General features: G+C 37.0%; 1 protein-coding gene across 5 annotated transcripts in view; it reads right to left on the bottom strand.

Moving 5' to 3' along the window:
- Nucleotides 1-521: 521 nt before the first annotated feature.
- The window catches only part of SCAF4 (SR-related CTD associated factor 4), a 60,168-nt gene continuing 45,620 nt past the window's right edge, over nt 522-15,069 (bottom strand). For all 5 annotated transcript variants that reach the window (XM_079156421.1, XM_079156423.1, XM_079156424.1 and 2 more), the window contains one exon: nt 522-1,823. In XM_079156421.1, coding sequence (XP_079012547.1) covers nt 886-1,823 — 938 coding nt within the window. In that variant the 3' untranslated portion in view covers nt 522-885. The remainder of the gene's footprint in view (nt 1,824-15,069) is intronic.

Below are 15,069 nucleotides of genomic sequence, written 5' to 3'. Positions count from 1 at the left end.
ATTAAAACGGTAAAGGCAACAGGCAATGCTTATAAGAAACAATAGATTGCATTTAAGTCCTTATATAAAATAAGACAAAAAGCTTTCAAGTTGCAAATGTTAACCTTGATTTCATTTTACCTTTTTAGAAAATTTTAACGGGATGATTTAAAAAAAACAACAACCCAACCTACTAAGTTACCAAGGTAACCAGATAATTTATACAACATGTTTGGGAATCCAATTTTTCCCCATGTAAAATATTCTTACAAATTAATTAGGATATTACCACAAAGCCAATGGAAAAAAACAAAAACCCTGATTGAACTGCAAACAAGCTTTTCAAATAACAAACTGCTAAACTTATGATTAAAATGCTAAAAATCAAAAGAATTACAAACGATAGTGTCTGAGAATAACTACATAAAAATGTATTTCCATCAAACAAGTCTAATTTAGACTCCAATACATGAAGAGCTCAAACTTCGGTGAACAATCCTTTTCTACCTTATGCAGTGTAGGAAGAATAGCACACATTACAGTTTGTTACGAAAATAGAGTTTATTAAAAACATCCCTATTGTTTTGAGGAGCTTTCACCGTTACCTTGTCTTAAATTAAAAAAAAAAAAAAAATAGAGAGCACTTCTAATTACGATTTGTAAACTTTTTAAAGTCAAAACTTTTAAAAAGTTACAGCAAAAAGGGTAATATTTATTCATATCTTCAGTATTTTTTGTTATTTTGTGGCTATTTTTAAATAGAAGGGAAGCAATCAAATTGCTTACAATTCCCCACCAACTACTGCGGGGCTGTGATATAGCAGGAGCAAATATAATACAGCATCTGTACACCTCACGCTCTACACTCCAGAAGTGTCACTGTCACATTGGGACAAATTCCAGTCTCTAGCGAGGAGCCTCTGCTGCTGAGCCAGAATCCTTTTCGGGTTCAACGGATGAGGTAGCCTCAGCAGGTAACTCTTCGGAAGGTTTCACCACTGTGGCCTCGGCCTCCCCCTTAGCAAGTTCTGAAACAGTGTCTACATTTCCCACTTGGCTAACGGGAGGTTCAGCGGTTTTGTTACCACCTGCCCTGTCTGTCACCTCAGGCTTTTCCTTTCCTCGGTTTTCCTCCTTCTCTCTACGAGACTCTCTATCTCTAGAATCTCTCTCTCTGTCTCGATGCCCACTAGAGCGTCTATTTCTCTCTTCCAAGTCTCTGTGCCTGTCCCGGTCAGGGCTCCTCCTTCCCCACTCTCTCCTGTCTCGATTACTATTCTCTCTCTCATCATTACGGTTCCCATACCGTTCACGGTCATTTTCCACCCTATTTCCGAAAGATCTTCTTCCAAACCTTTCTTGGTCTCTACCTGAATTGAACTGCTGCCTGCTATCATTTCTAAACTGCTGTGGCTGCTGCTGGGCTGGAGGTGGCTGCTGTGTCGGTGGTGGCTGCTGCGGCTGTGGCTGTGGTGGAGGTGGCTGCTGTGGCTGTGGCTGGGATTGCTGCTGCCTTCCGTCTCTGTCTTCGGGCCCCCCTGGGCCTGGCCCTGGGCCCCCCAACCCTGGCATCCCACCAGGTCTAACAAAAGGGCCATGTGGTGGGAAGGGCCCTTTCATTCCATGTGGGGGAGGCATGGCAAAGCCCCCTGGTCCTGGTGGCGGACCCCTGTGCATCATGTGCGGCGGCATGGGGCGGGGTGGCATCAGAGGGAATCTCTGTAGGTGAGGTGGAGGCATTCCTGGAGGGCGCTGGAGCGGGATGAGGCCAGGTCGGGCACCAAGAAGACCAGTAGACGGTGCCTGCAGCCCGATTACAGGACCAGGAGCAACTCCTTGAGTGCCTAAAATACAACAAAGACAAAATGTAAATGCCACAGAAGATGGCTTTCTTATTTTGGCTGTTATCTATGAAATTTAAGGTAAAATGAAATTCAATCTACAACCTTAATTTTCATGCTGGGTGCCAATCTGTACCAACCCATCCCAGATCCACTGAGAGAGCCCAGTACCTAAAGCAAGGAATCTACTAATAACTAATTTTTAAAGTACCTAGTATACAGAGAGAGGCAAAATTAAGCTGGAAAAGAAAAACAATATACCAGTTTTTGAAGAGTATGTCAAAATCTTTGGCAGCCTTCAGTAGAAGCTGTTTTACCACTCCAAATACAACATTTGAGAAACACAATGTGTTAACTCCTAATGAGATAAAGGATTGCATTCACCAATAAGCCAAACAAAGGGTATTTCGGGTGTATTCTTGACAAAATCTCAGTCCGAGTTAATATATCAACTACTAGATTAAATAAAACAAACGAGATCACTGATCTGGAAAATCCAGCAAAAAATAAAGCAGATTCCATGCTACACTCAGTTTATAGTATTAAATGATTTATGTAGTTATAATACACATTTAAATACTATTGTTTATAAAACAAAGACCCATACACGAATATAAGGTTTATTTTTCGCTTCTTTTTCAAAGGACAGCACAATGTGTAACTTGCCATGCCAACATGACTGCTAAATAGTGCCAGGTGTTCATTCTTCTAAGACGGTTAAACTGGTGCTGTTAGAGTAACAATGACTTACTAGTTCTTACCTTCTCATTTATACGAGGGCTTTTCATTCTAGTATAAGTCACACAAGTTCAATGATTCAGTATTTATAATCATGAGGAAAAGTAGTAAGGATTTGTATTGGTTTTCCACTTACCTAACAGGCATCAAATCTCTCAATTTCTTTCTTTCAAATATAAATGTCATAAGGTAAATACTCCCAAAGGAGTCACTTTGATAATGGAAAAGTGCTCCCGATAGTGTTGGAATATGCTATTTACCTGTGTGCTACAGAACTATCTTTGAGCAAGTTATGGGTCATGCTATCAGCTGGCAATGGCATCAGAAATGCTGTGTGACTAACAGAAAAATGACTCAGTATTTTAGTACAAGTTGATTTCAACTTCTCCCCCCACCATCATGGTATTTTAGGTTTATAACTTGGAATCAACTTGCACCATCCATGGCAGCAGACTAACATGTCTTCCATGTTTCTACAATTTCTGTATAAAAAATACTAATGTGATCAATGAGAATCTCTCCCTCAGTTTTTGTTAGTCATCATGTGATCCAGTATTCTCTCAGGCTTAACCACTGCAGTGGACCTGAAGCATGTATGGAGATAGAGTTATAACTTTTTCTTTTTGGCGGAGCTGGTTTTTTTTTTTTTTCTTTTTCTTTTTTTGAGTTGCTAGGGATTGAACCAAGGGCCTTGTGCTTGCGAGGCAAGCACTCTACCAACTGAGCTGTCTCCCCAAACCCTACGGAGCTGGTTTTTGAACTCAGGGGCTCATGTACTCTAGGCAAGTGTCTACCACTGAGCTACATCCTCAGCACCAGGTTATAACTCCTTTTACATGGAGACTCACCAGTTTTGGCATTTACTTACATAAATGTCCTCTAAATGCTTAAACAGAAATACACTGATGAAATATAATCCTACCCAGGAGTGATCTTAGGCACATGCCTCAGTATTCAGGTTTATAAAATGGGCAGAGCAATAACACCTGCCACTTCCACTTGACATCAAATGGAATAATAGGTTCAGTACCTGTTCTATTAACTGCTGAAATTATTATTCCACACCTCTATTCAGAAAGGTAATAATGGTCCTAACACTATTTGATTTTACAAAACAATATTTTTCACTTCTGATAATTAAGATCTTAATTCCTCCTGCTCCCCCAATACCCTCCATGGTTTGAAGTCAAGTCTGATGGCTGGGGAAATTTTAAATACATTGAGAGTTTCAGTCTGAGGTTGAGAAATGCTAATTTTAATAGGAAAAGACAGTTTTTGAAATCTGCCCCTTCAGAGTTGTTAAGAAAATCCTGGAAAATGAGCACACACACAGGACCACCACCTAGACCGTATTTCAGACCCAACTGAAACTAGCGGCAGACTGAAACATTCTTCACAGCATTTAAGTAAATATAATTGGGCATACATCATAAAAACAAAAGCACCTAAGTGTGTACTTCCTCTGATTCTAAATGAATAGTTTATTTTCTAGATCTGTAGCCTTTAATTTGAAGCAGCATAAAATGTACATACTCAGTTTTAGCCTCTTTTGAGAGAGGTCTACTTATACAGAAGCATTTTAAACCAACCAAACTTTATTCTTCCACCAGCTTTTATATGAAAAGGTTTGTTTTCAAGAACTGAAAGGACCAATGTTTACTGTTCTGAAGGTCAGCGTGGCACACTCCAGCACACATCTACAGGGGCAAAGGGCAATTTTTTTTAATGCTAGAAAAATGGGAGAGGGTTTCAAAATACCTATAATGACAAAAGAATTAAGTCCAGAAGAGTCTTCAAAAGCAAACAGTGACTCTTACAGGGTAATGGGAAGGTCCCATTCCTGATTTCCTCATAATAACTTGATTTTCTGACTTACCAATCTGACAGTGGCCAAAGAAAGCAAAACCACCTCAACCTTGTTCAGAAAATAGAAAACAGAAAACTGCAATGATTTCATATGAAACAAATCCCAGGCTCTATTGCACCTCTTAAGTTCTTTAGAGCATGCATTTGAGATTACATAGTTAACAGGGTCAACACCTATACAGCACGACTTTTATAAAGATTGCCAATTAATCTATTTCACACATATGGGTATCTGTACACGAGATTTGCTTAAAAGATCATACACCAAACCTCTTCCCTACTTTATAAATAATGCTAGGAAGATGTATCAAGCTGGATTTCTTTAAGCCTTTGTGGCCAAAGTTTATAGATTTCTCTGAAATAATTCTGGAGACCCAAATGACCACGGAAGCGAATGGTGGATTTTTTTTTTTTTTTAATTGGCTTATCTGTAGTTCCCTTTCCTCTTCTGCAGTGAACACATCTTGTTTTTATAAGATATTTAATTAAAAATACATGAGGTGGAAAAGACTTTGGTAGACATGCAATCTGAACTTTGTTTTTTTAAGGAAAGCTGGCATTATGCACACTACTGGAATACATAGTTAAGTTTCTAAGTCAAAAGAGCATACAAAGCAATAATTCACTTTATCTGGAAGTATGCTGTGCACTATGACATGCTTCCTAGAATTACAGATTAAAAATAAAATTCATTCACACACTTATTGAACATCTGAACTTTACATTATTAACTTGTCTAACAGACTGGGGATATAAATAAAATCTTCAAATGGATAACCTAGTTCAAACAAATTTTAATTACTATAGGCGGCAGAAGTTAGTATGGTGATACAAAGGTGGAACTGATAATGATGGTGTGTGGACCCGAGCAGGCCATAAGTAAAAGTCTGGTGTGGGTCTCATAGGGATCAGAGCACAAACATGACGACGTAAGGAAGGACACTACTGGCCAAAAAAGGATGAGTTTGGAAGGCTTACAGCAAGGTGATGTGCTCAAGTGCACTGTTCAGAGAAACAATGACTTGATGGAAACCAAGAGGAGAAAAAACAGGAGGTGAGGTCTATGAGCCAGGGCCTTACATGCCACAAGGAACTTGGACTTCAACTAAGGATGGAGGAAACCAGAGAGGAATTCTAAGCAGGGAAGAAGGATCCTTTGTTCTCAGATTCTTCAGGCAAATACTTTATGGGAAACCAAGAGGAAGAGGATACTGCAGAGTATCTAGGTTTTTATTCCAAGAACCTAGTAGATGGTGGTAAGAGGCTGAACCCCAAGAAAGGTGGTAGGGTCAAGAGACAAACTTAATTAGTGGATAGGACTGGGTCTGAGATGAAGGAACACAGTTCTTTGCTATGAATGACTTACAGAGTGGATAGAGGTCTGAATGCAAGATGAGGAACGTAGAAGAGAAGGAATGTTTGGAGACAAATGACAAAATTTCTTATGGTACAACACACTGAGCCAGAAGACCTGGGATACACCTCAGTGGAAATGTGCTTAAGAAACTAATTATGTGCACATCTAAGGCTCAGAACAGCAGCCACAGTATTATTATAGGCAAAAAAAAAAAAAAAAAAAAAAAAAAAAAAAGAAAAGAAAAAAAAAAAAAGGAACAGATCAGACTTGACAAAACATTGTATTAGACATAGGAATTTCTAATACAAGGTTTCAGGACAGACCAAAGAAGCCCCAAAAGTCAGCATTCAATGTTGACAAAAAAAAAAAAAAAAAAAAAAAAATCACTGGAGTTCAACTTTAAATAACCAAACTTCATATTTTCTATGATAGTCAAAAAATGATTGTTGCACAATAAAAAAACAGAGACACCATTATTACACAGAAAAAAAAATTAACAAGTACAGGAAAGGGCTAAGGGAGAGGTGGGGGAAATGGGAGATTGTGCTCATGGTTGGAGACTAATGTGGACAATCAAAGCATAACGTAAACAATGGATGCAAAAGGTGTAAAATTGAACAGGACGGTTTCCTGCCTAGGACCAGAGTGTATGTAGTTAGGGAGGGAGACATGTCTCATACAAAAGGTCTAATAATTTAAATACCGTGGAGAGACCAACTGCATTGGCTGATATGAAATTTAAGTGGAATTTTTAAAGAAAGAGCAGGAAACTCCTACATGAAAAGGTGAGGGAGGACGTTAAAGGAAGGCTAGGAGGAAGGGCAGAGTCTTCCTCCATGTCTTCTCAGCCAATGACCTTGTCTTCCATTCTACTGTAGCTACCACCTCTGGGAGGTAATTAAGTTTCAATACCACAAACTTCATCATTGCCCAATTCTCATTTCAGGTAGTCCGTCTCCTTCCAGGTCGTTCTCTCTGGGAGCCCCTTCACCAATCTTCAACCTCACCAGACTCATGACCCCAATGCCCGTGTGTTAAACTTTACCTGCCTCCAGGTCCACGGCCCGCTCTCACCACAGCTGCCTGGAGGAACCCCAACAGTGGTTTTAAATGCAACTCTTCTACCTAATCTACACCTAAACATGGCTAAGGGTCACACCAATCCCCAGCACACTGACTGGTCTCATTTAAAAATTTTATAACTATAACCTCAAATGTGCCCCTAGTTCTGGTGAGCAATCTGAACATTTTCCTAGTCAATTTGCATGTTCGTGTCCTACCTATTTCACATTTGTTTCTCCTTCATTTTCTTTCTATTCCTAGCTGGTCTGTTTCATAAAAACTTCACATAAGATAAAATTCATGTAACCTGTAACTCAGCCAAATAAGGCAAGGAATTTAATGCTTTTCAGTATATTCACGGAAGCAGGCAACCATCAAAATCAATGTTAGAATATTTTCATTAACCCATAAAGAAACCCTGTACCCTTAGCCATCACTCCCCTTTCCCCCCGTCCCCCAGACCAGGCAACCACATAATCTATTTCCTGTCTCTCTGAACTTGCCTAGTCTCAACACTTCATACAAATGGAATATTATGTAGTCCTGTATGACTGGCATCTTTTCAAGGTTTATCCATGTTGTATAGCATCCTATGTGTGTACTTCATTTCTTTTTATTACCAAGTAATATTCCATTATATGGACATACCATCTTTTATCTTAGCTTACCTTAAAAAAAAAAAAAAAAAAAAAAAACCTTTAGCAAAGGACTTTCATCTACCTACCAGCAAAGTCATATTCCTTCCGACTATGACTATCTATATTTCAAAGACTAAGCCTTTTTGTTCCTACCCTGGATCCATCTCCTCTCACCAATCAACCTATCATTTGTCTCTTCTCTCAAATTCTCCCCTCTACTGGACATCCCAATAATCAGCATGCTATAGTTGTATCCACTTTTAGGAAAACAAAATTAACTTTCTCATCCTGCATATTTTCAGCTACCACTCCATTTTTTGCTCTCCTACAAAGCAAATCTCAGGAATGTTCAAAATCACAATTGTACCCTTATCTTCATCTCCCATTTTCTCCTGACCATCTGTAATTTGGTATTTGAACCCATCATTCCAAGAAAACCTCTTTTCTCCAGGTCATCAGAAGCCTTTACTTTGTTAAATCAGCTGGCAAAGCTCAGTATTTTCTTGAATTATCAAGGCCAGTTCACCTCTTCCTCCTTCCTAGTAATGGTCTCCAAATGTTTCCTTCTATTTATGCATCCTTGCTTGTGGGCTGCAGTTTTCCCAACTATAAAATGGGGTTCGCCTCACAGGAATCTAAGGCTTAAATGATGACCACACACACACTGCTAGAGTGGATCCTGGCAGGGGACTATGCATGTTTTAGCTCAGTATCACGTTCTCAACGGCTAAATGTTGAAGGATTCTTTGGTTTTGTCCTCTTGCCACTTCTCTGTTCAGTTCCTCCCTAGATAACCTCACAGGCTCTGTAGTTTTAAATATGATCTTCATCCGCTGATGACACCAGGATATACACCTCTAGATCTGAGCTAGTTTACTTGACATCTGCACCTGGGAATCCAAGTTAAAATATTCAACATTCAAATTTAATACCCCCCTCCCAACTCCTCAGATTTGTGCATCTCAGGAATGGCAGTTACACTTTACGGATTGCTTAGATAAAAATCTTGCTATTCTTGATTTCTTTCACATGTCACATTTAAGTAATGAGGTAATTCTAAAGGTTCTATCTTCAAAATACTTTGAATACAAACCATTATCATCTCACTGCCCCAGAATCCAAGAACACCGTTCATTCCACTTTCACCAACTTTGTTCTGTATAGCTACAGTAACCCCCTGAAGAACGTAAATGAGATCACAGTGTGATTCAAGACCCTGTGCCACCTCTTGCTGCACTTGTCTGCACTCACCTCTTGTCACTCTTTCCTTGGGGTTCATTCTGCTCCAGCTGACCAGCCCCTTGTGGTCCCTTCAAGCAAATCAGTTCCCTCTCAATTAAGATTCCTCTTTGTTCTTACCTCTACCTGAAATGCCTTTCCTCTGTATTTACATAGCTCACTATTCAGGGTTCTGTTTTCTCATTCTACTGAAAATGACACATCCATGTGGTAACCTCAAATCCCCTCACAGTCTATCTTCATAGGAATATCTCCGTGTACAGTTATTAGTTTACTTGTTATCCAAGAACCTACTAGAATAAAAATCCAGGAAGGCAGTGTCATTTTGTTGACTGTGGTATCCTTAGTACTTGGGAGGGTGCCTGGCACACAATGGGCCCCGAGTAGGTAGATTGATGCCTGCATGTTGGTTGCACTGGTGATGCCCAATGTCATCAGAGAGACGATACCTCTTAGGATAAAAACAGGCAATAGGTTCAGGACTCTGATGCCTGTAAGAATTTTTTCTGCATAAATTCAGAAAAACTTGAACTTTGAAAAAGGATGTGTTTTTCTACAAATTTCCTTTTCTGTTTCTGGTTCTACCTTTATTTGATCCCAAGAGAATGACAGCTGTGGTGCCATTTTACACGAGGTTAAAATGGAATTTCACATGAACGAGGGAAAAAAAATGTATCGAACATTCTTATCGACCTTTAGGCAAATATAAAAAATATAAACATATTTAATCAGCAAAAGTGTTTTTCTTTTGATTTCAGACCTTCAGAAAACCAACAAATGTATTTTCTTTGCCTAGATTCACCAATCAATGTACTTAGGCATATTTATTTTGAAGACACTCCCAGTTGATTCTTATAGTAGGCACTGTGTTCTGACAGTTGAGAATGCAAGAATAAGGAGATTTCAAGAATGGGAGAAGCATATTTCATTCAGATTGCATCAGATATGAAGGTTATACAAAAAATATATAATTTCTTAGAATTTTAGGAAGATCTTTAAGAGGAACTTCAGGTATATTGCAGGTATATATACTGCAGGTATACCAAGATGTCTCATTTATTTTAACATAAGGGAACATTATGTTTTGATAACATCTAACATATGGAAAAGAAAATCTGAAATGACATCAGACTGATTTATCATCTTTTAAAAACAACTCCATGGATTTTCTGCAAAATAATGTATTGTAGAATTTGTATTGCCAATTTTCCTACAGATTAATTACATTTGTGTTTTAGAATTTCAGCTTGTGCACAAGGTCCTGGGCTCAATCGCCAGCACTGCCCCTACCCCACCACCCCCAAAATCAGCTTGCATATTAATTGCTAAGTATTTTATAAAAATTGATAAAGACTAACAGCTACAACTTAGGATTAAGAATTCCACTATTAGAGAATGTAAGTTTGAAATATATAGTCTATCACTAAACGTGATTGTCTGTAAGCAATTTTACTGTTAATGTTAGCTGGATAAAGTCTTACCTGAAATTCTTCACAGCAATATGTGTCTGCCCAAATCAACCTAGAGTCCAAAGTTTCTGCCCTCCCACCTTCCTCAAGATGTCCCTCAGAGAGATTTAAGTTTAGAGAGTCTTCATGCTAGTGTTCTACAGCAGTCTAGAAAGTGACAGCCCAGGATGACATGGAGAGAATGTAATAAGCACTTGGACATTTCTGCACAGACTACCGGTGTTTTGTTGAAGTGCTTAGTCTTCTTGGAGAATAGAGTGTATATTCATGCATAACTTCATATTCCAAGTTCAATATTTGTTATGGAAAAAAAAAATCACTACTTTGAATTATCCACTCTATGTAACTGAATAATGTCATATACTAAGGTGAGGGCATTATAATGCATATTTAAGAACTATTTGTATTCTGCAACACAAGTGAAATATCAATTCAAATATTTTAAAGCTCTTAAAGAAATAGGATAAAGTCATTAGATTTTGGGAGTACCAAATCAAATATCTAGCATACCTTCTAGCTTATTTAATGTAATCAAACCTTATACCAAAGTTCAAAATAAATATTAAAATGCAAAAGCTATTCTCTAAAATTAGGTTGTATGATATTTTTAAAACTCGATTTCTAATCTTCTCCACGTTTTCCTTCAATGTTAATGACTAATACATTATTAACAGATTGGTGCTCTAATGTTCTAATTAAAATGTTGTTAAAAATTAGTAGTTCTAAAATTCAAAATTTTAGAGACAGGCAGAGAAATCCAAAGCTAAGTGAAATCACCATTAATTACCTACTTTAAAGCAATTACTGAAATGGCTGATAGAACTATTTATCTTCCAGGCAGTTTTAGGGATTATAACTATTGCACAAAAGCAAACACAACCATTTAATAATTCACAAATCATTTCTGTCCCTATATTTCTCAAGGTGTCCAAGTTTAGGATCAAGTCAAATGCCTACTGAGGCTGCACAGGGAATGAGTGTATCACAACACTTGCCTAGCAATTCAGCCTAATAGGCCAACAATTTGTGACTTTTAAACCTCTGGCTACAAAAGTTATAAGTAAAATATGGATCTTACAAAAACTCAATTCTTACTTTACCATCACTTGCAGTAGTGCAACAAAAATGGGGAGAGGATCTCGTCATATTAATGATCATTAAATAAATGTATTTGACAAGAAGCTTTAATTTTCCAGAAAGGAATGAATTCAACCGAGAGTAGTTTTTGCTTGAAAACATTCTGGATAGCCTGGTAACACGGTAGAGATAGGTAACACAAACAAACATTTTTTTTTTTTGTGTATTTTTTTATTGTTTGGAACACCAAGTAACCCAAACTTCACATTTACAATGAATTTTTAATAAAAATATGCTGTACATCATATTAAAGATACATATTATACAAAGGTTTTTGAGAAAAGTAAACACAAATACAGTCAAGAGAATGAACTGAATTGTCATGATTAATATTCCTCCTCTCCTAGATGACCAACAACTGCGGAATGTTATCTTTAGCTTTTACGAAACCAGCACTGTGCTAGTTACTTTGATTTGTGAGCTATTAAGTACAGATTTTCTTTAATATCAGGTAATAATTAATTACTATTGAATATCTTGTAATTTTATATTTCCAGGTAATCAGTATCATAAAAGAATCAAAATCTCTACATGATGGGAATTTAATTCTCTTCATATACAGTAATAGGGGTCGGGGGAGAGAGGGACTACACCTCAGCCCAGATCCAGAAACAGGCAGTCACTCCAAACTAATGCCCACACTGAAGTCTGATGATACAGAAGATTCTTAAACCAAATTATCCTTAAGGCATCCTAATGCCTCCTCCCAGTATAATCAGGCCTCAATACAGACTTTTTGGAGATATGCTGAACATTTGTTTGGCCCCTCCTACTTTAAAAACATTTCAGAAATTATGATCTAAGAAATTAGTAAAGTCTCAATGATACATTTACCTTCCATTATACTACTGGATACCATTAATGGAAAAAATTTAGATACCTAGTTAAGCTATTTAAATGAAACATCACTATTACTTAACACACACATTTTCTCAGTAAGCCAAATGAAGAAATTTTTAATGTGTGAACTCTAGATGTGGTTTAATCTACCTTGAAAATATCTGAGGCAAGTAAGTCAACACATATTTTCTCCTAATAAGTTTGCTTCCTCTCTGCCAACAAAGAGAAGAATTTAAAAAGAATTACAGCCAAAGTAATATAATTTTAGAACTGCAAAGTTTAAATATTCTCTAGGTGTTCTAAACATCACTTCTTACCTGTAACAGCACCCACTGATCACTAAATGCCTACCCTAGGGTGGATATTTTACCCCACTGACAGTTATGACACCTTGGTTTGTCAATGTCACTTTTACTCCCCTTTACAGACGAGGAAATGAGAGTTCAGTATCAACTTCTAGCTTACAAGTTTTCTGGTCAGCATAGCATTTCTTTTTATGAACTTAAAAGAAAACATTAGAGCACCAAGGGGAAATCAGAAGCATCTTAGCTCCAATACTCCACACCTGGAACGCACCAGCAACACCTCAACTAAAATCACTGATCCTTCAGTACTGAAATACTGCAATGTGATTACTGAATTCCTTCATCAAAATGATGGGACTTGGTTAGTTTTTTTTTTCTTTTAACCAGTTCTCCTTTATTTGCACACATTAAAAAATCTCATTTTGAAAAGGCAGTTTTGAACCTGCCAAGTACACACTTTGAGCAAAGCTCACCTTCCTCAGTTAAAAAAAAAAAAAAGACAAGACTTTATCATTAAAATTAAATGGTGATAGACACACGTAAGGAGTACTGTGGGAATATATTCCTTTTAAGAATCTTATGACAAGGTGGCTATGTGAAGATGGCAGCCAGTGGGCAAGAGACAAGTGGTGGTAATATATGGAAACAGTATTGTCAGAAGCCTTGGAATGAGCATAAATGATAGCTGCTCGGCAGAGAAATCCATGTCCTTTCTCCCAAAAAGCCTGCTTTTACCATGATGTAAAAATTAGGTCAAGTGCATTTTCTTATTTTGTTAAACTTTTTATAACAGTTTTAAAAAAATTATGTGACATTCCTTTTTAAGATTTCTGATTGAAAATCCACTGAAGGTCTTTTTCTCTCATGACTAGAACTAAATTGCACTTTAGTTAAAGTACTTAGTTTAATAAAACAGTTTTCATTTTAATTTTATGTCAAATTTAAAACCATTCAGGATTTGAAACAGCCTTCAATTTTCAATTTTTAAAATTGTTTTAAAAATTATAGCCAAAAGTAATCGGCAGAGGTGAAGTTATTAATAGCCCTGCAGTGAAAAGAAAACAACTCACCTATCTATCCCCTCATTCACTGAACAATGTCCCTTTCTCAGACATTTTATTCAGTGGGGGGAAGTCTGATAAGCCAGATATGTCAGGTAATAAGAAATGTGAAGCAAGATTTGAAGTTTAATTATCTGTATAGTGGCACTGAGTTTACTAAGTTTACTTTTCAAGTTTACTAGTTTTCTTTCTGTGTTATATTTTGTTTCACATGTTGGATGCAAAGGCTAAACTGTCTGTTCATTAATGGTAAGAAATAAAGGGCTAGGCTAGGCTGGGTGAGGTGGCACAAGTCTGTAATCCCAGTGGCTTGGGAGGCTGAGGCAGGAGGATGGCGAGCTTAAACCCAGGCTCAGCAACTCAGTGAGACCCTGTCTCTAAATAGAACACAAAAAAGGGCTGGGGATGTGGCTCAGTGGTTAAGTGTCCCTGGGTTCAATCCCTAGTATCAAAATAAATAAATAAATGGCCAGGTCGTCAAGATCTAATGTTAAATCAGAGTCAGGTACTTACTCTTCAGTGTTGTTTGAAAGCAGTAGTTATTAAACTCTTGGAGATCATGAAATCTTTCCACTCATTCAATAAATTTACTAAGCCCAGAGAAAAATACAAATACACATACTTTTGTAAACAGTCCCAAGCAACCGACTATTCATGGACCACAGACAAGATTTCTTTTCAAAATGAATTCATAACTGAGGGTGTATGTTGGTGGAGCAAATGTGGAGGGAAGGGGTTAAAAATTCTATCTAATTCAGATTCTATGATCCTGGTGCAACCATCTTATAAATATGAAAAAAAAAAAAAAAAAAAAAAAAAAGCATAACAAGATACAAAAATGTTAAGGTTCCTTGGTTCCTAGGCTTCTGCTATGATTTCTATTTACAGTATAAATCTCTTTTTTTTTTTTTTTTTTTTTTAGTATAAATCTCTTTAGCAACTTGCTCAATAAACAAATCATTTCCCATCATTGTAAGTACTGCCAAATTACTTGTGATAAATTTTAGTCCTAAATCTTATTTTATTATTACTCAATTTGTGTCCTAAAGGAAATAAAAAAATCAAGTCAACTCTGGACCTGAGTTCAGTCTTGAAGAGGCCAGAATATACAGAATACCATTTAAAGGTAAATTGGCTTTTATTATAAATGCGGCATGTGTGTGTATATATATATGTACATGTAACAAAAAATTCCAATATAAAAAGCATAAAAATCCTTCATCACAAACCAATATCCCACAGTACTACATCTATTTCAGAGGTAACCAATGGGTTTTTTCCTAAAACAAAAACCTGAGATTACAAAAGCACATGTGTACACACACACCTCTAAAAACATAATGGGCTCACAGTTCTAGACTATTATAACATTCAGGAAGGAAGTTTCATCTTCCCATTAGGAGAATAAGTTATTAATTATACTTGGTGATAACCACTTCTAATATAAAAGTGTTAATTTAAAAGATGGTCTACTATAATTAACTATGACATATTTTTATAATTTAAGCCAGCCAGGGTAAGCCCTCTGAAACATGTA

Source organism: Sciurus vulgaris, assembly GCF_902686455.1.
Source record: "Sciurus vulgaris genome assembly, chromosome: 10".
NCBI lineage: Eukaryota > Metazoa > Chordata > Mammalia > Rodentia > Sciuridae > Sciurus > Sciurus vulgaris.
Note: the sequence above shows the minus strand (reverse complement) of the source record. Positions and strands in the feature narration are given on the sequence as shown.